The sequence below is a fragment of the Pelecanus crispus genome, chromosome 12, assembly GCF_030463565.1.
Source record: "Pelecanus crispus isolate bPelCri1 chromosome 12, bPelCri1.pri, whole genome shotgun sequence".
Classification (NCBI taxonomy): domain Eukaryota; kingdom Metazoa; phylum Chordata; class Aves; order Pelecaniformes; family Pelecanidae; genus Pelecanus; species Pelecanus crispus.
The window spans coordinates 2,108,012-2,133,664 of NC_134654.1; the positions used below are offsets into that span (position 1 = coordinate 2,108,012).

General features: G+C 48.0%; 1 protein-coding gene across 1 annotated transcript; it reads left to right on the top strand.

The window, feature by feature from the left end:
* The first annotated feature begins 1,938 nt into the window (after positions 1-1,938).
* On the top strand, positions 1,939-20,152 carry HEATR6 (HEAT repeat containing 6). The gene is made up of 20 exons (XM_075719627.1): positions 1,939-2,136; positions 3,876-3,983; positions 4,401-4,541; positions 5,537-5,652; positions 7,333-7,447; positions 7,711-7,812; positions 8,227-8,364; positions 9,534-9,826; positions 10,231-10,408; positions 10,722-10,928; positions 11,489-11,588; positions 11,827-12,185; positions 13,088-13,210; positions 13,785-13,871; positions 14,917-15,051; positions 16,249-16,371; positions 17,393-17,517; positions 18,219-18,315; positions 18,770-18,974; positions 19,446-20,152. Exons 1-20 carry the CDS (start codon positions 1,939-1,941, stop codon positions 19,994-19,996), a joined length of 3,501 nt encoding a protein of 1,166 aa, XP_075575742.1. The 3' UTR covers positions 19,997-20,152.
* The last annotated feature ends 5,501 nt before the right edge of the window (positions 20,153-25,653 follow it).

Sequence of the window (25,653 nt, forward strand, 5' to 3'; positions counted from 1 at the left end):
AGCGTGACACGGCTGTGAGGGTGTCATGGCTGTGAGGGTATCACAGCTGCGAGCGTGACACGGCTGTGAGCATGACATGGCTGTGAGCGTGACATGGCTGCGAGGGTGCCACGGCTGAGTGTGCCATCGCTGTGAGTGTGACACGGCTGTGAGGGTGTCACAGCTGCGAGGGTGACACGGCTGTGAGTGTGACATGGCTGCGAGGGTGACATGGCTGTGAGGGTGTCACAGCTGTGAGCATGACACGGCTGTGAGCGTGACATGTATGTGAGGGTGTCACAGCTGCGAGCGTGACATGGCTGTGAGCGTGACACGGCTGTGAGGGTGTCATGGCTGTGAGGGTATCACAGCTGCGAGCGTGACACGGCTGTGAGCGTGACATGGCTGTGAGCGTGACATGGCTGCGAGGGTGTCACGGCTGAGTGTGCCATCACTGTGAGCGTGACACGGCTGTGAGGGTGTCACAGCTGCGAGCGTGACACGGCTGCGAGCGTGACATGGCTGCGAGGGTGTCACAGCTGTGAGCATGACACGGCTGTGAGCGTGACATGGATGTGAGGGTGTCACAGCTGCGAGCGTGACATGGCTGTGAGCGTGACACGGCTGTGAGGGTGTCATGGCTGTGAGGGTATCACAGCTGCGAGCGTGACACGGCTGTGAGCGTGACATGGCTGTGAGCGTGACATGGCTGCGAGGGTGTCACGGCTGAGTGTGCCATCACTGTGAGCGTGACACGGCTGTGAGGGTGTCACAGCTGCGAGCGTGACACGGCTGCGAGCGTGACATGGCTGCGAGGGTGTCACGGCTGCGAGGGTGTCATGGCTGTGAGTGTGGCACAGTTACGTGTGACACCACTGTGAGTGTGACACAGCTGCGAGGGTGTCATGGCTGCGAGTGCGATGTGGCTGCGAGTGCGATGCGGCTGTGAGCGTGACAGGGCTGTGAGGGTGTCAGGGCTGTGAGCGTGACACAGCTGTGCACAACATGCCTGTGAGGGTTTCACAGCTGCAAGTGTGACATGGCTGCGAGTGTGTCACAGCTGCGAGGGTGTCATGGCTGTGTGACACTGCTGTGAGGGTGTCACAGTTGTGAGGGTGTCACAGCTGTGAGTGTGACACGGTTACGTGTGACACCGCTGTGAGGGTGACACAGCTGTGAGGGTGTCACGGCTGCAAGTGCAAGGCGGCTGTGAGCGTGACAGGGCTGCGAGGGTGTCACGGCTGCAAGCACAACACAGCTGAGTGTGACACTGCTGTGAGTGTGACATGGCTGCAAGGGTGTCACAGCTGTGAGCGTGACACGGTTACGAGTGTGACACCGCTCTGAGCATGGCACAGCTGCAAGGGTGTCACGGCTGCGAGTGCGACATGGCTGTGAGTGCAACAGGGCTGCGAGGGTGTCACAGCTGTGAGCATGACATGGCCATGAGTGTGACACCGCTGTGAGCGTGACGTGGCTCTGAGGGTGTCATGGCTGTGAGCGTGACAGGGCTGCAAGCCCGACACGGCTGCCAGGGTGTCAGGGCTGTGAGCGTGACATGGCCATGAGTGTGACACCGCTGTGAGCATGACATGGCTCTGAGGGTGTCACGGCTGTGAGCGTGACGTGGCTCTGGGTGTCATGGCTGTGAGCGTGACACTGCTGTGGGGGTGTCACGGCGGCGAGCGTGTCGGGGCACGGACACCCGCGGGCACGCCGGCCCTGCCGCCGGCCCTGCCCCGTCGCTGACTCCCAGGCTCCTTCCAGGTGACAAACGGAGGCCACGGCGTGCGGTGCGGGGGATCCCCGCCCGCCCCACGGCCCCACAGCGGGGCTTTACCCGCCAGGCCCCGGGCCCTCGTCCCGCCCGCGGCCGCAGGCCCCGCCCGGCCGCCGTAGCCGCCCCCCGCCCCGGAAGTGCTCCCCGTTGCCATGGCGCCGCTGCCGGGAGGGCGGAAGATGGCGGCCGTGGCCGGGCTGGAGGAGCCGGAGCCGGGCGGCTCCTTCCGCCGTTACCTAGCGCGGCTGGGCGCCCTGCGGCCTCAGCCCGGCGCGGAGCGGCCCGACGGCGGCCGCCGCACCGAGCTCCACCTGCTCTTCGACCAGCTCATCTCGGAGAGCTGCGGGCCGGCGCCGGCGGCCGGGCCCAGCCCGCAGGTACCGCGGGGCCCGGCCGGGGAGCGGGGCCCGGGGTCTGTACGGGGGCCGTACGGGGGCTGTACCGGGGCCTGGGGCTGTACGGGGTCTGTACAGGGGCCGGGGGCCGTACCGGGGTCTGTACCAGGGCCGTACCGGGGCTGTACGGGGGCCGGGGTCTGTACGGGGGCCGTACCGGGGCCGTACCGGGGCTGTACGGGGGCCGGGATCTGTACGGGGGCCGTACCGGGGCTGTACGGGGGCCGGGGTCTGTACGGGGGCCGTACCGGGGCTGTACGGGGGCCGGGGTCTGTACGGGGGCTGTACCGGGGCCGTATGGGGGCTGTACGGGGGCCGGGGTCTGTACGGGGGCTGTACCGGGGCCGTGCCGGGGTCTGTACGGGGGCTGTACCGGGGCCGTACCGGGGCTGTACGGGGGCCGGGGTCTGTACGGGGGCTGTACCGGGGCCGTACCGGGGCTGTACGGGGGCCGGGGTCTGTACGGGGGCTGTACCGAGGCCGGGGGCTGTACCGGGGCCGTGCCGGGGTCTGTACGGGGGCCGGGGGCTGTACCGGGGCCAGGGCGAGGCGCGCACACGCACGGGGATGTGCACACGCGTGGGAGCGGGGGAGGAGGGAAGGCGTTCGCACGCGGGTGTGCACGTCACGGGAGTGTGCGCGTCACGGGAGTGTACACGTCACGCCGGTGCACGCCTGCTCGCCGGGGTGAGCGCACGCTTACACGGGGCTCTCGCCCACCCGCGTGGGCGCTCGTGGGGGGCACACGCGTGGGCGTGCGCCCCGCGGCGCGTGTGCAGGCGCTGTCCCGCGCGTGTGCGTGCCCACGGGTGCGCGCAGGCTCGCGTGGAAGCGCCCGCAGCCACCTCGCCCAGTGCCTCCCCGCAGCAGCCCGGCACCCACCGCCCTGCGGCTCCCCACAGGCTGGCTCGCCGCACGCCGTGGGTTTTCCTGCGTGTCTTCCACTCTCCTCCCCGCGACCGCGTTCCCTCCTGCTTGTGCTGGGCCCCGTCCCCACCTCTTCGGGTGATTTGTGAGCTCTGCTCCTCGCGCCAAAACCCTGCGGGCTCGGCACACGCGTGGCCCAGCGGCAGGAGGGCGTGAGTGCCCGTGGAGATGGCGGGTGACGCCAGCGAGTGGGCAGCGCGTGGGACTGTGGGCACAGGGATTTGGCAATTTTCACGGTCTACTGTCCAAGCAATTAAAAATTTTCAAGTCTTAAAAATAAGCCCTAAAGCTGACTGCTGTAGTTTTGCAATACTGATACCGTTTCACTGGGAACACGCTGTACTTCATCGTTACACTGACTTACCAATTTTTCTTCATTTCATTTCATTTCCAGAGTAGACTTTGCATTTTAGAATTAATTGATTTTTTTTTTTTTTTTTTTTTTTGGACAGTGCTCCTTTTTTCCTCCTTCTGTTCCTTCATTCGACTTTGTATTTTTCTTTTGCCGTTATCATTGGCTTTGCTTTTGCTCCAGTGTTTAAGTGGTATTGTTCAAGCAGCACTCCTGCAATTTGAATCCATGTCAGCGTATCCCTGCATCGGGATGAAGGTCTGTTGATAGCCGAGGGGAAGCTCGCTAGCTGGAGTTCCATTCGTTTCGTTACATTATACAGTATTGATGTTAGTGGTATCCGCACGCAGATCTGGCTGTGTGATCAAAGTCATAGCTGGTGATGTGGTTTCCACCCTGGCTTTGTAGTCTCTAAGTAATAAACTGAGGCTTTCTTTTCCAGGATGTTTGTGCTCTGCTTGTCCAAGCCTGTCAGCTGGTTCACCTTGATCAGGAACATCTTGTCAGCAAACTTGGTCAGCTTATCCATCACTTGCTTAACAGATTTCAGGTATGGAAAATTTGGTCTTGTCCTTCCTTTTCCTGTGTGCTGGCCCCCTGGCTCCCCACTAAGCCAGGGAGGCCTGCTGTCTCTCTTTATGGGGCTACGGAGCCCACCTTCATGCAGAGTTTCTTGGATTTTCGCTGTATTGCTTATTTATTCTTAGCTGAGGTTCTGATCTGTGGCTCTAGCACGGTTCCTCATGTAAAACCAGCTCTTAGTCAGAAGCGATGCACCATTGGAAATACTCTTGGTTATAGGACGCTTGTGTTGATGTATCCATTTCTTAAGTGTTGGCTGATTCTGTGATGGTGTGTAATTTTAACAGCCAGATCACCTGAGTCTGTAACCAATATATCTCAATATACTAACTCCAGCAGTACATGACGATGTTTTCTCGACCACAGTCCTTTTCTGTTACGACAGGTGATGGTTGATGAACAGAACTTGAATTTTCTTCTCTCCTACTGCATCTCTGCTCTTAAGCAGTGCAGCTCTTGGACACATGTTGAAATTCTGCAAGCCTTAGCAGCTCTTGTTTACAGTAATGGACCTAAATGTCAGAAGGTGAGTTTACAAGCTGCGAGAAAGTAACCACAAAAATATTTGCACCCTTTTGCTGTTTCTACTTTCTCCCCCTACCCCCCAAAAGAAGGACTAAAGAAGTATCATGTTCTCAAATCGCCACACCTTTTATATAAGAATAACCCCATTTAAATAGTGACAGATATTTGTGGAAAAGTTGAATTTCAGGTGTGGTAGGTGTGTATACTAATAATCGGTGTAGATAACAAGATTCTTCCCGTGCCAACTACCTCTATACCTGCAGGCTGCAGCTGTAGGGACCACCTATTACCTGGCTTGAGCCAAAGGCACGCTGTTAAAGAGCACCAGGCTTAGTCTGCAGGCTAACCACCCTGGTGTGCCTGCGTATCAAGCAGGAACAACACGGGGAGCTTCAAATTGCACATTTACTCAGCAGGCTCCATTGAGGATCCTGAAATTTATCCTGTAACCAGATCAGGTCTTTAGTGTGCGGCGGGCTCAAAGCCAGTTTCAAACGGGAGACTATCGGGTATCAATCCTGAGGTTTGTACGAAGCTCCTTGTTGCCGCATCGTGACTGATAGCGTTTGATATGTTGGATTCCCCTGCTGTCACCAGCTCTTGGCAGCTTGCAGAGCAGTTTCTGCTGTTGGGCTGAAGCGCGGGGTGGTGGTGCTAGCAGTTTTGGAGCTGCCAGCTTGCGTGGGTTTGTAGCCTATATAACCGCAGCAGTTTGGTACAGCAGTTGTTACTAACTTGGCTTTATGTCTGGGAAGAAAGCATAAATTGGGATTCAGTCTGAACTACGCTCATGCCCAATACTTTTTTAATACAAAATAGGAGAACTTTGGAAATTAATATTTTCATGTCATTTTTTATAAACATAATGTGTCTATGGAATCTGAAATTGCAGCTGACAAATATTCTTTTGTAGCATAGATATGTTTAGCTACCAAACAGGACCAGGAGGCTGATGGAAGAGCGCTGACCCCTAATGACTTTGGTGGTTTGTTTTAGTATCTCCCGGATTTGCTGGGCAAGACTGGGCTCTTGGTGCAGTTCAGTGATTCTGCTCAGCCAGATGTGGAACTCAGGAGGGCAGCAGTACGCAGCATGGCAAACCTGTGTCTCAGGTATGTACAAGCCTTGGTGTAGTGGATGCTTTGGAAGATGTACATCTGACAGCACAGACAGCTGGTCTGCTCTGTTTGTGCTAGGAACAGCAAATTCAGGACCAGTAAGGTGTATATGCATGAATTTAAAATCAAAAACTTTAGTGCTTTAAGATATTCTATCATCTGTGGATAAAACTGTAAACTCTGTCTTCCAGAAATAATGTTACAAAGATTAGTTTAGGGAAGAAAAGAAAAAGTGTCGTGCTGTCTGGTCCCTGCAGTGATCCTTTGGGTTAATTTTGCATAAGAAACGGTCAGCTATGAGTTTTTATAGTGATTGTCAGTTATTCTTTTGCAATTCATCCATTTTTCCGTTCCACATGTAAATATGCTGATGTCACAGCAGCATCAAATCTTTATTAGCTGCTGTATGGGAAGAATTTTGACTAACCAGACTCTGTGGGCAAGCAAGCAATTAATAAAAGCGGTAGGTATTTGGACTTGCTGTAAAGAGTTTTTTGGTTAATAGTTCCCCTGAACAGATGGCTTGGATTTTTTTTTTTTTTTTAAAACAAACACACACACACAAGTTTGGAATTTCAGCACTTCTAGATGAAGTCTGAAGAACTACTTAATGAAAATAAATGCAACATCTGGCAGTTTGGGGCATGATGATTTTTCTCTGTGGAGAGTTGGAATTGTTTAGCGTGGAGAAGAGAAGGCTCAGCGAGGATCTTACCAATGTGTATAAATGCATGATGGCAGGGAATGAAGGTGACAGAGCCAGACTGTTCTCAAGTGGTGCCCAGTGAAAGGACAAAAGCCAATGGGCACAAACTGAAATACAAAAAATTCCAATTAAACATAAGAGGTAAAATAAAAAAAAGTAAGGATTATCGAATGCTGGAACCAGTTGCCCAGAGAGGCTGTGGAGTCTCTATACTTGGAGATATTCAAAACCTGACTGGAAACCATCCTGGGCAACCTGCCCTGGTTCAAGCAAGGGGGTTGGACTCGGTGATTTCCAGAGGTCCCTTCCAACCTCAGCTGTTCTCTGATTCTAATTTCAGGAAAATCACTTGCAATATTAGAGTTTTCCTGTGAGTATTATCAAACATGTGTTGATGGCTTGAAGTAATTAAATGTGTTGGAACCAGATGCTTAGGAATCCATTACAAAAGAATTTGTTTAATGACTCTAAATCCACTGCAACAATGGCTAGCTCTTACTAAATGGTACTCAAGGTAGTAAAGATGAAGTGATGCAGTTGCCCTCTGTCCTCATGCAGTAAGTCAAGTGGATGTTAAAATGTTTCGGCACATTAAGGTTGCCCAGACTTCATGGAAACTAGGGAAATGGCAAAAGTCATTCTAAATCCTTCTCAATGCCAAATTTTGCCTAAAAAGCACTTATAAGCATGACAGCTTGTTAAGCTACGCTTGGAGAGTCATTGTAATTGAGAAGGTGGCTTCAGAAGCAGAGTAAGGCGCACTGTGATCGTACTAGCTCTTTGTGCAGAAGGTTTCTTTGTGTTCTTTATAGTGGTAGAGCTGATCCCTTTCAAAGAGCCATCCACCCATCCATCTGGGGTTGCGCTCTTCACTCTAGCAGAGGGCTTGGATCTGAGTTTGTGTAACTTTGTAAAGCTGTGGGACAGACTGTACACCAACCGTTTGTCGTCTCCTGCTTTAATTTTAGTGTGCCCGGGCAGCCATACTTGGATGAGTCCTACAGAAGTGTCTGTTTTCAAACTTTTCTAAGTGTTCTGCAGTCTTCAAAAACCTCTGATGTAGATGACATCACTTTTTGCATGGTAAGTGTGAGTCTAATTGTCTAGAATACTCTTAATTAAGAGATTGTGCTGCTGGAATATTGGAATTTGGAATATATGACATTTGGAATGTTGTCAACTGAGATTTTGCTTAAATAGTCTTTTTTTTTTTTTTAATAAACATAAGTAACTGTCCCAGTAATTATGTTGAGCAAAACCGTAATTGCCTAGAAGGTCACTTGAAAGATGTGAACCTTCAATGTTTTGGGAAGGAAGAGTAAGTAATTCTGTGTTTTGGTGTTCAGTTATTACAAAGTGCACTGAAAGGTATCCAGTCGCTTCTAAATGGAGGGAAGATGAAACTAATGCAAACTGACCAAATTGGATCTCTTCTTGCAGTATTGAAGGTAAATACTTAAATCCACCTTGGGAAAGAGGCAGACACTGGAAGGTGCATGGTCCAGATGCTTGTTAAGTGGGAAACGGTAGGAGAAGCCGAGGAGGAGGGAGCAGAGGAGCCTGAGCGTGGGGGAAATGTAGTGTGAGATATAAAGAAAAAGGCATTGAGTTTCTCTCACAGGATCTTAACTGCACTTCCCACAAAAGAATGTGAGAGAAGGGTGGGAGGTTCATTTTTTTGGACCTACTTAACATCCTTCTAGAAATAGTTGAATTTCAGGTCTTGCATAGCATGGGGAGAGGAAGACCTGGGGGGAGGATCACAAGCCCAACCGACAATTGATGAACACCTGAGTAAATGCACAGTGAATCTTTGTGCATCAAAAAGGAAAAGTATGCTAATGTTTTTGTTACTGTTCTAGAAATGTATGTTTCATGGACTGCCAGGCCTGAGCATAGAAATGCCCGCAGCCTTGTACCCGGCTCCATTACCTCAGTATGATAAAAGGTTGCCCGTCAAACAGGAACAAGCAGAACCAGCTGCCTTTAAGCAGACAGGGGTAAGCTGAAATTGTACCGATTGTCCTGCATGCTCATTGTGCGCCTGTTCGGTGCAGTTGTATGTTACCTGACGTGGTATTAGTGGCTAACAGGCTCTTTGTGTTCTGAGCGTGTCATACATTTCACATCCTTTGCTTTAAAGGTAGTGATTCTAAATCTCTGCACTGAGTAAAATTGCTTTGTAAACTCAGATGACGAGAACAAATGGCTCTGCAGAGATTGGCAAACGGCTCTGCAGAGATTAGTTTTCCTGAGTTAAGCTGTGTGCATCAGTTATTCATCTATAGCCAAGAATTCTTGGCCTGCAGACATGGGATTGGTGCGTGCAGGCTAGCCAAAGCTTTTATTTTATAAGTTACATTTTCTCTGCTAACACTTGCACAATTGTTTGATTCTTTCTTAAGGAAGTCAAGTTCATCTAGAGACTGATTTCCTCCTCCCTCCCCCATCTGTTCTGTTTAACCCTTCTACAGGTTATTTTTTAACCCTGTAAACATTTTGGATTACCGATTATCTGAAAGACATTAGAGAAAATGAAGTTGTATAGTCATGTTGACTTGTTTCTTTTTAGATGTTAAATACCTACTGTAAATCTAAAAGAACTACAGAAGTATTTACTGTTCCTCTTCTTTAATTGCTTTTGTGTGAAATATGATTTTTAACTAAAAGTTTTTTTGGAAATAGTTTGTTTTACTGATCAAGAGGCCAAAGCTTAGTTTTTGAGACTATTCAGATATAAACTGCTTACTTACACTAAGGTATTACTATACTGATGTTACTGTTGCTATTAATAAGCAGAGTTTGTAAACTCAGATACTAAAGGAGTGACTAGTTCTGTATGTACAGTATTGCACATACGTATAAGTGCACGTATGTGCAGTATTATTGCATCAGAAGAAAGCTAAATAGCTGTGATAACTCTTCATTAACCTAAATCTCATCTAAAAACTTTAGAAACTTGTGTAATTTGATGTTGATGTATTATACAGAGGGCATGACTTATTATATTAAACTCTGCTTTTATTCTGGATTAGTAATTAGTTTTGTTTTCAGATGAGACCTTTTTCCCTTAATAAAAGATTTACAACTATAAAATGTTTGCGCATCTTTCTAGATACTATTTCAAAAGATTAAAAAAAAAAAAAAATCTGTTTTTATCTTAAAACAGAACCGAAGAAAAAAGTCCAAAGGGAAACAAAAGAAGGGAGAGTTTGGGGAAGAAGGAAGAGAAGATTTGGGTGATGCAGGAAATGAATCAGTCCTTGGAGCCGACATGCTGAAATTACACTTGGGGGATGCGCACAACAGTCCTTGTTCGGATCCTCGGGCTCGTGCGTCAGATGTTGCATACGTGCCTGCTGGAAAGGGTCACTTGTCTTCACGTTATACTGGTTCGAAAAGAATCAGCAGCAGCGAGTCAGAATGTTCTGATGCTGAAGGTGGAATACAGAGCAAGATGAGGTGATTGTTGTTCATGTAAACATAAAGCATGGTAGCAGAGCATACGATTTAAGCTCATGTATCATGTCAAAGCATGCCTTTTGTTCCTGTAGATCTGGCACAAATTTTACATGTGTGCAGACTCTTACACTTCCACAGGATCCTAGTGCTTTGTTCTTAATCAAAACTGTTGAGGAAATCACTTTTCCTTTTGATTATGTGGTGATAAAAGAAAATTGGAAGGCAGCAATTTGTATTGGTTTTAAGGCAGCAATTTGTATTGGTTTGAAAGTAAATTTCTTTTTTCTCTTCCTGTTCTTGGTCTAAAAAGTCTTCTCACAGCTAGCCACTAATATAAGTGAAAGAGGTTAAGTCCGTTACTTTTCACTGCTGCTATTTCATTCATCTTTTTGTTTGTTTTTAAGATCTTATCAAGCCAATGTTCGTCAAGGGGCTCTAGCCTGCTTCCTCTCTGCTATAAAATCAATGGAAAAAAGAGTTCTTTATGGCTACTGGTCAGCGTTTGTTCCTGATGCGCCGGGTATTGGCAGCCCCCAGTCAGTGTCCTTGATGACAATTGCTTTAAAGGACCCTTCTCCAAAGGTGAGGCAGTTCTGAGTAGAAAAAAGCTTTGTATTTTTCCCCTATTAATCTTAAGAGTTGTCTTCTCTGGCCTTCAGTAAGTACTTTGGCTACTGTATCTGTGTTGTTTGGTCGCTGTACCGCAAGAAATAAAAGAGGATGCGTCGGTTAAGGAAACAAAGGATTGGTTGTATACTGCTTAAAGTTATGAGAAAAGATAGTTGGGAGTTGAATTTTCTCTTGCTGGAGAAAGAGACTTTCATAAATTTTAAAATTCTCCATCAGCTCGAAGGAGGTGTTAAAAGTAGGTGACAGAAATGTTTTATCGTTTCAGACCCGTGCCTGTGCTCTTCAAGTTCTCTCAGCCATCCTGGAAGGTTCTAAGCAGTTTCTTTCTGTTGCTGAAGACGCTAATGATCACAAGAGAGCTTTTACTCCCTTCTCTGTAACTATCGCTTCTAGCATCCGGGAGCTGCACCGCTGCCTGCTGCTAGCCCTGGTGGCAGAATCCTCTTCTCAAACGCTGACGCAAATAGTCAAGGTAACTGTACTGTAAATGTTTCAAATGCTGCTCAAGAGACGCTGTTGGTCTCTAGATTAAGTCTTGAAGAAAGATTGCACAGAAATTATTGTAGCTGTTGAGGACTGAGGTGGTGGTGGGAAATAAGACTGTTGTCGTCTCACAAGGCTTCGTTGACTGAACCTTCCTACAGAGTCCTAAGTTTTTTTTTCTCTTCAGCACAGTTCTCTTGATCCTGCATTTCTTTTGTGTAGTCTTTTTGGAGCTGAATGAACCTATGAAATGATTCTGAAGACTCACATTGGCTTTAAAACTGGAATCCAAAATGGCAAAAAAAGCTTTCCATGGGCTGTTGAAAGGTCTTGGTCTTTATGCCAGGTCACAGTAGTTAAGTACTTGTTCTTAGGGAGCCAAGTTTGTAACCAGTTTTGAAACAGCAGATAATTGGGGCATTTGTTTTCAGGTCCCCTCAGATAATTACCTGTCTAAATGACCTAAATTGCAAATGTGAAAACAAATCTGTTGGAGGCCAGGCTGACATTGTAACCACCGCTCCATGTATGTTCTTTTGTGTGTTTCAGTGCCTTGCAAATTTGGTTTCAAATGCACCATACAGCCGTTTAAAACCTGGGTTGCTGACAAGAGTTTGGAACCAGATAAAGCCGTACGTTTGTCATAAAGGTTTGCATTCCATTTGGCTGGAGCCTCTTTGTATATATTATCTCTTAATTCAGCACTGGTTATTACAAAACAGTTGTGGATTTCCCCCTCGCCTGTGGTTCATAAATACGTAAACATATGTATTGCTATCATAAGTTGTGATCTATCTTGTCTGAAAATTGCCAAAGAAGGATGCTGATGTGTCGGTGAGATGCTAATGGACTGGCTTTTTCTTCCCCCGCCCTGTTCTTTCTTGCAGATGTTAATGTTCGAGTTTCTAGTCTCACGTTATTAGGGGCTATAGTATCCGTCCAAGCACCTTTACCAGAAGTGCAGTTACTTCTGCAACAGCCTAGTTCTTCAGGGCTAAGTAACAGTGGTAGCGCAACCCCTCACCGTCTTAATTCTTCTGAGCAGTGGAGAAAAGCACTCCCCTCAGAAGGGGAGCCTCCAGATAACCCAGTGGGACGTACGTCTTCAGAACCATGCTGGCTTCTCCGGCTCTGCGTTTCCATCGTCATTCTGCCCAGAGAGGATTCCTGTTCCGACAGCGATGCTAACTTTCCATCGTTTTCCAGTGTTTATGAACCGTGTCCCCTTCGACTGGAATCCTTGCAGGTGGGGATGAACAGCTAGCTTGCAAAATGAACAGTTTGGTACAATATCAACGTTCCTCATGTCAGCCAAGCCTCAGTCGTGGGTTGCCTTTGCTCCTAGCTCTTTCAGTGAGATTTAGGCTAAAGCATTTGCTAGTGCAGCATGTCTGAGCTGCTGTGACTGAAAGAGCGGTGACATTTTGATTCTGTCCCATAGTAAACGTGCTGCAGTAAGTTTATCTTCCTGTGATTTTTGTTACCTTCGTTATTTTTAGATATTTGGTTGTGTGTGCTGGCATCTGGTGAAGGCTGTGAGTCTTCTCCATGCAAACTCCTCCGTACAGAATCTAAATTAAAGTTTTGCTAGAAAATAGTGGGGAAGAACCTTGCAGTCAAAGAACAGTCTGCGAGGAACTGTGGAGTGATGCTGGTATGACTAAAGGAGTCCCTCTCAATGTTGAGACTTGGCTTGGTTTTTCTTCATGTAACCACAGAAAATAGTAAGATTTTGTAACCTGCATCCCAAAGAGTCTTGCTCTTTTTCTGGAACAATGAATATTTGTTAAATCCAGCTTTGCAGAATGCAGCGGCAGTATTACAGGAGATACAGAATGTGTTGCTCTTACACGCACTCTTGTTGAGTTTTTTAGCTACAGGAGACCTCACTTACAGTAAATAATTCATTGTGTTGCTACCCGATAGTGCTTTTGTGGCCCTTTTCTGAACAAGATAATGGAATAGGGAGGTTTTTAATCAGCTGTAGTATTCTAGAAGTTCTGCTGCAAGGTGTATCTGTTACATCAGAGCTTAGTATATGGTCCCAGTGTTGATGAGCCCATTAACATCCTCTCTGTGTGTATTTGGGGTATTTTGGTTTAATAAAAGGAAAAAATGCTGAAGGGAATTTCTTTTGTTTGTGTTTAGGTGTTGGCTCTTCTTGTGAAAAGTTATTTCTCTATGGCTCAGAGCTATTTCCTAGAACTTGGAGAAGTGGCTTGCAGATGCATGGAAGAAATGGACCCATCCATTCAGCTTCATGGAGCCAAAGTAAGAGCATGAGGAATTATCAACATTGTTTTACCAAGTCAATTTTATCTATTAGTGCTCTTTGCAAATACAGATGAGTAGTGATGAACATTCAGAGCATCTTTGTGTGTTTGATGTAGCACACCGTAAAGAGCTGGTGCCTGCTGTAGCTTTTTGGGAAACGCAGTACCCTGACACTCTGAGAAATGCACATTCTGCTTCCAGTCTTGAATTCTTAGCAGAATTTTGTCGCTCTGCTGAGTCACCAGGAAGCTTGGGAAATGTAAGGACTGGCCCTTCCCTGATTTAGCATCAGCTGGTGCAGGAACTGTAGTCTGTCACCCAAAGGAAAGCTCAGAGAGATTTGCTCTTTGCACGGCAATTTGTTATGCTGTTCCAGCTGGAGACTTCATGTAAGAAAGGCTTTTCCTCTAATTTCTTCACTAGCAGTGACAGAATAGAGTCCAAAACAATACTGAATCTTTTCTTTTTGTTCCCTGGGTGAGTAAGTATAGCCCTAGGTGAAGGTTGCTATAGTTCCATGGTACTTGAGTCATTCCTGATAAAGACCTAGTTGCTTTTTGTGTCCTTGCAGCTTCTGGAGGAGCTGGGCACAGGTGTGCTACAGCAGTACAAACCTGATTCAGCCGTTGCCCCTGATCAGAGAGTACCTGTCAGCGTGGTAAGTGTGTGGGCTCCCTCTGAGATTCCACTTCACTGAGTTTCCTTTCTAGAACTCTCTGCAAAGTTACTGGCATGGATACAGATAAATCAATTGCAGGAAAGCAGAAAGGGACTTCAGTACCCTGTGGCTTTATAGTGCTGATATGTATGATTTTTGTAGACTTCCTGCATTATTTTGCCATTTGTTTTTGTCTGTAGGCAGGTGTGGCTTTTGTTTTGGGTTTTGTTTTGTTTTTTTTTTTTTTTTCTTGTACACAATGTTAACACTGCCTCTCTGCCTTTCCTCATCCCTCCTCCTCCTGCCTGCTCTAAGTCAGAAAGCTGGAAGAACAGTGCAGATTTTGCCTGCACCATTACTGCTGCATGAAACCTAGACGTACGCTTTTAGAGTTTTGGTCAATTTGTGTTGTTACAAGAGCCAGCCTACATGTTCTGGCCACTCACAAGTGCAGAGAGAGTGGCCAGAACCATAATAAATGTGATTTCAGAAAAATTAATTGTTTGAGGCTGATGGTTGGATAAGCTTGTGGAAGCTGAGGAACTGGCATTCTAGTAGTAATGTAGGCCTGTTTAAGTCTTGCTTCTGTGAACACAAGGCAATTTAAAAAATTTCTTTGGCGTATGCTAAGTTTTGAGCTGGTCATCAGTGACTCTACAAGATAGGAAATCTGTCCAGTAGCACCGGGTTCCTGTTGCTTGATATGAATGTAAATTGTCAGGCAAACGAAAATACCCAGCTGTGTGGATTCAAGAATGGAATGATAATTCTACCTAATGCAATCTAATCTGAGTGTATGTGGCCTTGAGAAGGAAACAAACAGAACTCGGTGAGTAAGTACTCGGTAGCAGTACTAAAATGTCTTTAAAATGCTTCTGAACGCTAAGTATTTTAGGCCTCCAAACAGCTGTAATCACTTTCATGTGTGATTATGCTACCTGCTGTAAGCATGTCTTAAAGATGATCATAGAAAAAGACAATCTATTCTAGAACTTAGACCTAATTGCTGAGTTTAAATAGGTAAACCTGGCTGCTTCTTCTGTAGGTTGTAACTTTCTGGACTACGATGTTAAATGGCCCTTTACCTGGCATTCTTCAGAACTCTCCACATGTGACTCTTCAGACAAGCGCCTGTGATGCCCTGTCCTCTATCTTGCCAGAAGCATTCAGCAGTCTGCAGGTAAGAGAGCACTCCATTAAGCATGGCATTTTTACCTACTGAGGCTTTGTTCTTGTCTACCAGATTACAGTAGTGTAAAACCTTTTAAAATTATAAGAAGAGGGTAGAGGAATCTTCCAGATGTTTGTTTTTTTTTTTTTTTTTTTTTTTAACATTCTGAACAAGTTGTGACCATTGAAGACTGGAAAAGGTAATGTTAGGAGTAATTAGTCTGTCAAAACAATTGAACCGTGGGTCACCGTGGGCCCTGCCATGAATACTCAGCCTTGGCGATGGTGCATGGGAGATGGAGGGCAAGTATTTCCTTGCACGAGGGAGGCGTGAAGGTTGTTATTTTGCTGGTTAAGTGTTTGAAGAGACAGCTGAGCTAAGAGCCGTGGACTGACGTTGTTCACCAATTTGCATGCATGTTTTTTTTCTTTTGGCTGGCTTTTAAAACGCTAAACTGCAGCGATTGCCCTGGCAGAAGCAAACAAATGTGTTGGCCTTACTCTCCTTTTGCAACATGAAATATGCTTTTAAACATGAAAGCCTTGGCAGTGTATCACCGCTGCATTGTGCAGCTCCTTTTGTGTCACTGTGCCCTTCTTGATGGGGAGTACTCTGCCAGATTTCATTTGCCCAAGAATTGCTAGTACAGCAGTATCTCTGGAATTCTCTGTCTGGTTTCTCCAAGTACAGCATGTACTTCATCACTCTGTACTTTGATCCCATACGCTCTCTCGTCCCCGTGGCCATGTGGGGTCAAGTCAGTGCCCACTCTGACCCTTTGCTCTGATGAAACAAAGATCTTTGTCATGGGTTGGTAAACTGACAATCTGTCCAGGATGAACTTAATCTGCCTGGCTGTCCTTGTTAATGAAGGGGAACGAGTGAAGTAAGACAGGAAAAAGCAACCGATGCAGTCTGTTTTCCCTCTGATGGGCCATGCCTTCTGCATTTGGATGATAGTTAATATTTTGGTTTCCTTTGTGGTCTTATCTAACAGCAACAAGATCATGTTTGCTGGAAACGTTCCCGTTTCCTGTGTGGCATCCTGAAATGCCAGTCAATTTACTTTAAAGAAAGAGTATGCCCTGAATAATCGCTTCTATAGATCCCACATATTAGGGTCTTTCAGAGTATTTGCAGTTGTCTGTCTTTGTGGGACGGCGATCTTCAGTTTCTCTCTATTGCCGTGACTGCTTATCGTTGCAGAATGACCAGCAGATACTGTGTGTCACTCTGCTTCTTGGCCTGAACCACAGCGAGAACCCCCTGGTAAAAGCTGCTGCTGCACGTGCGCTTGGAGTCTACATCCTCTTCTCTTGCCTTCGGCAGGTCGGAACTAGCCCGTTTTTCTTATTTTGAGCCATTTTATAATGGGTTTGATGAACCATAAGATGTGGGACATGAGTTCTTTTGGAATGAATTGGCCTTCCTTCTTGCTTTTGGTCTGTAGTGTGTATACAGCTTTTCTTTACCATCTCCAGACCTGCTCTTGCCTTCTGTGTGGTGCGCAGGACCAGTGCATTTTTAAGCAAGATGAAGCAGAAGGCAGAGCTCTCGGGGACAGAAGTGGGAAAGGCTAGGGTGGCACAAAGGAGCTGCAAGAGATGAGGTAGAGCTGGGAAGAAGGGAACAGCTGTACAGTGCTTGGTAGCGTTTAACAAGTTTTTAATGGGAAGGCTTCAGTTTTGCTTAAAACTAAGAAGTAAAGCTTATTTAGAGAAAACGGCTGTCTTATTCCCACAAAAAAAATTGATCTTGGCTTGGCTGAGCTGGAAGACTGTAGTTTTTGCAATGTGGCCTTAAACAGGTGATTGTAATAAAAAAAACCATCTATGCAGTAGCTGACATTGAGATCTGAGTCCAAAATATTTTGAAAGAAAATCCTTTACCATAGGCAAGGGAATGAAAATGAAACGTAATGTGTCATAGATGAGAAGATTAGACAGGCAGCTCAACAGGGAGTTTGGAGAAGCAATTACTTTCTTTAGAGTGGGATTTGATGAGTGTAAGATTGGCAGTCCAGGTAATTATGTTAAAATCCGAAGTAACTAAATCACCAATGAAATTAAATGATACATTGGAACCTTTCAGCAACAGCTACCCAAGGGAGTGGTGAACTTGGTCAGCATGTAGGCTTAGCCTGTTAATTAAAGATCAAACAAAGCTGTACAGAGAGCACCACAGACATGTTAAAAGTTGTCGCCTAAAAATGAAGAGTATATTAATAGAGCTGGTCTCTGTGCAGGTATTATTTTCTCTAGAAAGGCCAGAATGTATATGTTACTTAGGAAATCACCTGAGTTTTTAAAACTTTCTAACTTTGCAGCAGTTTTTGCTTTTACTTTTATAGGATGTGATGTTTGTGGCAGACACAGCAAATGCTATTCTGAATTCCCTCCATGACAAGTCTCCAAACGTCCGTGCCAAAGCAGCTTGGTCCTTGGGCAATCTTACGGACGCTCTGATCATCAACATGTACGTAAGCACGCCTTGGCCCACGGAACTCCTCTCTCTGCCCGTGTTCCCGTAGCATCAGACAGAGGGTACCGAATCTACTTAGTGTCAAAAAAAGCCAAAATTTGGCGTGGATGCTTGTTTTTAACCACTCTTCATCCTGCGTGTCTACCAGCATATGACATGGTATTATAAGTATCCCATATCCATCTGGGGTTGAGTTCTGCTAAACTGCTAGGGTTTAGGTCTTTCTAACAAATTAGTTCTGGAGTATTTTCCAAGTTTACTTTTCAGTTTTCTATTTCTTGTATGTTGCTTTGTGTAATTGCATGTTCCCTGGTTACTTTACTTTCAACATAACACCGAAGTAAAATTAATAAATATTTAACCCTTCCTCAAGCCAAAGACTGAAGGAAGTCTAACCTACTGTTACATTTTTAACAGGAGAAATAGTTATCATATATTCCTGCTACAGAATTGCCTCCGAGCAATTCATTGCCCTCTGTTTTTTATTACAGACTTAATGCATTGCTAACCGGCTTTCTTGCATTGATAGTTTGGTTTTAAATTAATAAACATAGTGGTCACATGTAGTAAGGTCTGCCTTACATATTAGCCCTCTGAAGAGTGAAGGTTGTTCATACGCCTTTATAAAGGATTGTATCACATCTTTGGGGATGGATCATCTGAGCTGGCCTTTCACTGTGTGCTGCTTCTGCTAGGGAAACGATGGGACAAAGTTTTCAAGAGGAATTTTCTGATCTCCTACTGCTGAAAATGTTACGGTCTGCGACCGAAGCATCCAAGGACAGAGACAAGGTATGACCGAGGGGAAGGAGGGTGGAGTTATCATAGTGTAGTTAACTCTTGCATTTTTGTTTAAAAATAAAAAAAAAGGAAAAAAGGCACCGGTTACTTTGGGGCGTTTTGCCCCAATGGACAGGGAGCTGCAGCTCAGCATCCTCTCTTGAGGGCTGGTGTTTGGAGCTTTCCCATGTTGTATGGCCTGCGGTGTATTTGATTGCGCTTTTCCACAGTGTGGAGGGTGGGGTTTTTTGGTTTGTTTTTGGTTTTTCTTTTTTCAGGGTGGCCATTTGCAAAGAATGATCTTTCTGGTGGCATTTAGGAAGTTACCTTCTGCTAAGACATCAGTCTGATTCCAGATGGGCTCCTTGTTGGCTCTGAGCATGATTTCATAGCAGGCTTGACAAAAGCTTTGCCTACAAGCTGAAGGCCAGAATGTGGGGGTTTTTTTTGTGTATGTGTGTTCCAGGTAAAGAGCAATGCAGTCCGGGCCCTTGGCAATGTGCTTCATTTCCTTCAACCGCATCACATAGCAAACCCCAGGTTTAGGGAAGCCATCGAGGAATCTCTTCAGGCCCTTATTTCTACTGTCGAGAGCGAGGCCACTATGAAAGTGCGCTGGAATGCTTGTTACGCGCTGGGGAATGTATTTAAGAACCCTGCCTTGCCACTCGGTGAGTAACTTGTCCCACTGGCTTTGGATTTGCACAGCAGGTTGTGGTTTTGATAAGAAGGTCGCTGCTACAAATGTGTTGGGGAAAAGGGGAGAAAGCAAACCGAGCTGAATCTTGCTGTCATAGCTTTCCCAGAACTCTTGCCAGTGAAATAGGCTCAGATCCTCCACATGCTAATACAGGCACAATTCTGCTGTATTCAGTTGGATCTGTCACGTTAGAAAAGAGCGTGAGGATGGGATTATAGCTGTGAATAGATGCAAAATGTCACTTTTCCTCTTACAAAACTTCAGAAGAGTGAGTGGTTTTTAACTAATTTTTCATTTCATAACCCCCGAATCTCTCATTTGGACCAGAATAAATGCAGTAACTGTAAGCTCATTAAATATTTAGGAGATACATTTACAGTTTTATATCTTTTGACTGATTGAAAAGGGTTTTTGGTTTGGGTTTGGTTGGGTTTTTTTTTAGGAGAGGCTCCTTGGACCACGCAAGCATACAGTGCACTTTCCTCAGTAGTGAAGTCCTGCAAGAATTTTAAAGTCCGAATCAAATCAGCCATGGCCCTCTCCATCCCTAGCAAGAGGGAATGCTACGGCTCCACTGAGCAGTTCTGCCAAATCTGGAGCGCCTTGGTGGTAGCCTTGCAGAAGAGCGAAGACACTGAGGACTTTCTGGAATTCAAGTACAGTGCCAGCCTCAGGACGCAGATCTGCCAAGCTCTGCTTCATTTGTTAAGTCTGGCAAGGAGCACGGACCTGCCAGTCATTTGGGAAACCATAACAGAAAACGGGGATGCAATTAAATCCTATGTCTTGCAATATCTGAAATCTGAAGTTGAAGAAAACGAAGCAGGAGTGCACACAGACTTGGGCGAGCGGGAGAGAGTATTAAAAGGAGCTATTGAACGTCTCGGTGGGATAGAGAGACAGCTGGAGGGCAAAGCTAGGGTAAGAGTGTCTGTTTATCTGCAAGACGTCTTGACAAAGCATGCCAGTGCCGCTGGATTAACAGAGGCTTAGAAAAAAACACCTCACTGTTTCAGTGACCAGTAACTTACACTTCTGACTGGGCACAGAGAAGAAACACACTACTTTCACTTACACAGGGCATCGAGAAGAAAAGTTTCCTGTTTCTGGTATTAAACAATTTATTTCAGACTTGCTGAAATCATTCATAATGCCTGTTGAAAAGATCTGTAGAAGTTTTGGGTTTTTTTTTTAAATTTTTGTGTTTAGTGAACTCTTAAGGTGTCCTGGCTTGGTTTTGTTTCTACACTTAACTGTTATGGTGTTACCAATTGGAAAACAAATGCCTTTTTTGTACGTTTTATAAAAAACAGCCTGTTCTCTCAGCTTATCTAAAAGCATTTTGTTACTGTTGCTGCTGTATTCAAAATCATGTTTGTAAAGGAAGGGGTCTGGAAGAATTTTGTTTTTCTGAGCACTGCAAATGTTGTCGCTCTTGTGTTCCTGCAATAAACCTAAATATGCCAATATTTGAGTAACAGCTTAGAGCAAACACGCTTTGCCTTCATCTGTCTACGTTCGTGGTGTCTTACACATGGCCTGCGCCTCCCTGCTGCCTTTGCTCATCCCGTCTTCCAAAAACTCGAAATTCCTTGTTTCCAGGTGGATGGTACTGTGCTGCGTAAGCCAGAAAATTCAAAGTAGGTCCTCTGAGGCTGGAATTTTGACTCTTCGAGCAGTGCTACTCCTGGGGCTCTGTCGCCTTTCTGTGGGAGGTGCAGGCATGTTCTAAACTGCGTGCGGGTTTGGTTCTATTTCTGAAGTTCTGTCCCCTTCCTATTCCTTCATGATGCTGTTGCTCGCTCTGTTTGCTGTGTGCTTACTGTGCTGATAGCCGCTGGAGGACTGAGCTCTCTGATGTTGCTGGGGACAAATCAACGCCGCCAGGAATGAGCCGGCCTGCGGGGCACTTTGGGAGTTAAGTGCCTGCTGCCCTAACCTCTGGGTGGATGTTTGAACAGAGCTCAGTGCAAGCCCTGGCTGTCATAAAAGCTCTCTGGGATACCAACTGTGCCTGCTTTGTTTTTCCATCCTCGCCACTGGTTTCGGTGGGCCTCAAGTAGTGTGAGTACCTGAAACCCCTTTGGAGTAACGGAGTCATCTTCGCTGGATGTTTGTTCCCTGCCAGGAGTAACTTCTCCCGCTCTAACGGCCTGCAGCAGGAGCAGCTCCACCAGCGTCCGGTGCCCGGTCAGGCTTGTCCAAGCGCTCCGAAAGGCTGAGGGAGAGCATGGCAGAGCTGAGCATCGCTGCTGGGCCCCTGCACCACCACTGCCCTTGCTCCATCCTGGCTCAGGAGCACCCCTGGCTTTGCTTCAAATTACAAACTTACACTTAAGCTGACACTTGCCCCTTTTCTCCCTCTTTGGCTGCTGCAGTGGTACCTGTACCCATCTTTGAGTTTCCACCATGTGAATCAAACTTATGTTTTCCAGCTGTTTTAGCTCTAGAAGAAATCTGTCCAGTTACCACTGAAAACATGACTGTGCCTGGATTTCTTGCCCAGATTTGCCGACTGCCCTAGATCTGCCTACACGCTGCACCAGCCGAAATACAGTGGTAAGGCAGCTGGGGACTCAGTGTCCGACATGTGGTCAGGCGGCAGACATCGGCCATACCGGTGCTGTCTCTGTCCCAGCAGCCCGCACCCTGTATCCGTACTGGGAGGAGGATGGCTGTTCTGAGTGGAGAAATCCCTGTTGATACAAGAATTACATCGCTTTGGAAAGAGTTTTGCCTTTGTGTGCAGAATCACGCAGGCGATGTAGCGTCTCTGCCCGGGGAGCACCGCTCTGCTGCTGCTGCAGAGACGAGGCCGCGAGCCTGAGCCTCAGTTCCCAAATCGCAGCGAAGGGGCTGCGCGGGTGCCCCGCAGCCACGCCAGAAACAGCTGGCTTGCTCCCAACGCTGAGAAATCCACCTCCGTGGGTATTTGACGCGCCCCAGGAAGCGGATGGGAGCTGCTGGGATTCTCGAGAGTGCGTAGCCAAGGTCTTTGGTTTTTATTACAAACTTCTGTGAAGTCTCACCTGGCTCCTGAAACACCTACGGGCTTTTGAGGAAACGTGGGCTTGTGCTCTGAGCAGCGCTGAGCAAGGGATGGAGGCAAACCAAGAGCTCAAGTGGCTGAATAAAACCGAAGCGAGCTTCTCCGCTGAGCATGGTAGCAGCCTGCCCGCTCGGCGTATGAGGTTTTCTAAATAAACGCGTCCAGTACTTCAGCCCACATTGGGGAACCTGCAACTTTTCTCAGCCAGAAAGATAAGATCTTTTATCTTTGGGGGCAAAAGTAGGTTCTAGGTAGCCTTGGCTGAAGGCAGTTTTTTCTGTGTGAGCTATCCGTTTGATGAAGAGCCCAGCTCATTACCGGATGCTGAAGCAGAAGGGGTTCAGCACCTTCCGATCTGCTGAGCCTGTTCCTCAACAGCTGGCTACTGTCGTTCCCTCAAGACCAGAAAAGAATAAGGCCGTGTGTCTGAATGCCGGACAGAGTTCAGTGCCCCTGCAAAGGAACCGACTCCGTTACGGGTTGGGTTTTGTTGGCTGGTTGTGCACACCGTTAGTTGCTCTCTTCCGTAGCTGTTTTCCCCAGGGATGCTCGTAGACTCCGAGCGTCCCGGGTATCGACTCGACCCACCACCACATTACAGCAATGAGCGCTGAAAGGCCAGTTTGGGTGGAGAGTCTGGATTTTGTGGTCTCACCCCACACGCTCATTACAAACCTCCTGCCCGCGCAGAGGAAAACGTAAGGTGGGTCTTACGTGGATGCCAGCCTTTCGTTCTCCTGTGGGAAGATGCTTTTCCCAGCTTCTGGATGCCCTTAGCTGACCATCTGGAGAAAAAACAGTGTGCACAGGGGAGAGCGGACAGGCAGGAGCTGGTTTTCACCCTGGCTGGTGGAACTCCATCCAGCATCTTCGGAAGGTGAGACAAACATCGTCACCCTGCCTCCTGTCAGGGCCGGCAGCTGCATTGCCTCCCCTATGGAGATTCAGGCCTAATTTCTTAGGTCGTCCCCCCTAATTGGGGACCTGGGTGGGTCATGGGGCTCAGCTGTGCCCGGCCCCAGCCCCGCGGGCTATTTCTGCCTGCGGTTGCACCTGGGTGCAGTCCTGAGGGTGCTGGAGCAGAGCTGGGAGAGGCTCTCCTGCCCTATACCAAGGTCAGTGATGATTTTATGCATTCCTTTAGCATCAGATGCTCGTTTTTGGTGCCTGGCAGAGCAGCGTTGTCTGCGTGCACCCTGTGCCGCTCGCTGCCAACGGGGCGTTCGCCGCTTCCGTCCTCGGCCAGGGACCGGCGAGGCACAAGGTGCTTGGGGCCAGCGAAAGGCAGCACCTTCCCCGCCCCGGCCACGGTTTTATTGTCCTGCCTCTTTATTGTTGTGTTTACAAGCCAGGCGCTTTATAGGTTTTCCTATGAATAGTTTCAAGGAGAAGGTAATTACCTTATCACATGCAGGATGATTTATAGCCAAGGTGGCAAGGGACATTCAAGCTCCGCATCGGCTCCGTTTGAAAGACAATCTGCCTGTTCTTCCGCGCGGGGTCACCGGGTGGGTGAAGACAAAAGGGCTCCAGTGCCCGGTCCCAGCACCGGGTCGTCTCCTGCGGCCGAGCCCCGGAGGGAGCGTTTTGTCGGGCTGCGCACCCACCTGCACCCATGGGTTCCCCCGGGGCTGCCCGCGGTGGTGGGCTCTGCCCCGCGCAAGGCAGCAAGGAGCAACCCAGCGAGCTCAAAGCTCAGGTCGCGGCTCGGGTTGTAAAGCCCTTTTTTTTTTATTAAATTGCGTTACCTGGAGCGGTAAATACGCAGCGTGCTGCCCGAGGCTGCGCGGCCTCGCACGGCAGCGACGTGCTTCTCGGCGGGACTGGGCCGTGCGCGGTGATGTCTTGGTGAACTGAGGCAATTGCTTTTGTTGGGCAAAACTCAGCGGCACCGGACCGGGGTTGCAGTGGCTGGGGGGCTGTTACACATCTCCCCTTGCCTTCACTGTGTGATTTGTTTATTTGGTTGGGGTTTTTTCCTTTTTCTCTTTTGTTCCCCCCCCCTTTCCCCCCCTTTTTTCTCTTTTTTCCCCCCCTTTCCCTCCCTTTCCCCCCCTTCCCCCCCTTTTTTCTCTTTTTCCCCCCTTCCCCCCCCCTTCCCCCCCTTTTTTTCTCTCTTTTTTCCCCTTTTCTCTCTTTCCTCTTTTTTTCCCCTTTTTCTCTCTTTTTTTCCCCTTTTTCTCTCTTTCCTTCTTTTCCCCTTTTTCTCTCTTTTTTTCCCCCTTTTTCTCTCTTTTTCCCCTTTTCTCTTTTTCCTTTTCTCTCTTTTTTCCTTTTCCTCTTTTTTTCCCTTTTTCTCTCTTTTTTTTCCCTTTTTCTCTTTTTTTTTCCCTTTCTTTCTCTCTTTTTTTTCCCTTTTTCTCTCTTTTTTTCCCTTTTTCTCTTTTTTTTTCTTTTCCTCTCTCTTCCCCCCCCCTTTCTCTCTCTTCCCCCCCCCTTTCTCTCTCTTCCCCCCCCCTTTCTCTCTCTTCCCCCCCCTTTCTCTCTCTTCCCCCCCCCTTTCTCTCTCTTCCCCCCCCCTTTCTCTCTCTTCCCCCCCCCCTTTCTCTCTCTTCCCCCCCCCTTCTCTCTCTTCCCCCCCCCTTTCTCTCTCTTCCCCCCCCTTTCTCTCTCTTCCCCCCCCCTTTCTCTCTCTTCCCCCCCCCTTTCTCTCTCTTCCCCCCCCCTTTCTCTCTCTTCCCCCCCCCCCTTCTCTCTCTTCCCCCCCCCCTTCTCTCTCTTCCCCCCCCTTTCTCTCTCTTCCCCCCCCCCCTTTCTCTCTCTTCCCCCCCCCTTTCTCTCTCTTCCCCCCCCCTTTCTCTCTCTTCCCCCCCCCTTTCTCTCTCTTCCCCCCCCTTTCTCTCTCTTCCCCCCCCTTTCTCTCTCTTCCCCCCCCTTTCTCTCTCTTCCCCCCCCTTTCTCTCTCTTCCCCCCCCCTTTCTCTCTCTTCCCCCCCCCTTTCTCTCTCTTCCCCCCCCTTTCTCTCTCTTCCCCCCCCCTTTCTCTCTCTTCCCCCCCTTCTCTCTCTTCCCCCCCCTTTTTTCTCTCTTTTATTTTTTCCCCCTTTTTTCTCTCTTTTATTTTTTCCCCCTTTTTTCTCTCTTTTATTTTTTCCCCCTTTTTTCTCTCTTTTATTTTTTCCCCCTTTTTTCTCTCTTTTTTTTCCCTTTTTTCCCTCTCTCTTCCCCCCCCCCCTCCCCTTTTTTTCCTCTCTTTTTTCCCTTCCTTCCCCCCAGTAACTCTCTCTTCACGGACCCGGAGCCAAGAGAACTCACCTGCTACCTTGGGGCTGTTGTGCGTCCCGGCGCAGCCGCGCCCGGGGTGGGAACGGCCGCGGCCGGGGGCTGGCCCCGGGAGCCGCCCCGGTCGCCGGGCCACGAGGTGGCACCACGTCCCCGGCCACCGCGGGGTCCCCACGCGGGGCGGCCACGGGCGGCAGAGGGCGTGGGGGTCCCCGTGCAAGGGGCGTGGATGTCCCCCTTGCAGGGTGCTCGGGGGTCCCCCTTGCAGGGGTCGTGGAGGTCCCCCTTACAGGGTGCATGGGGATTCCCCTTGCAGGGGTCATGAGGGTCCCCTTGCAGGGGTCGTGGGGGTCCCCTTGCAGGGTGCATGCACAGGAATC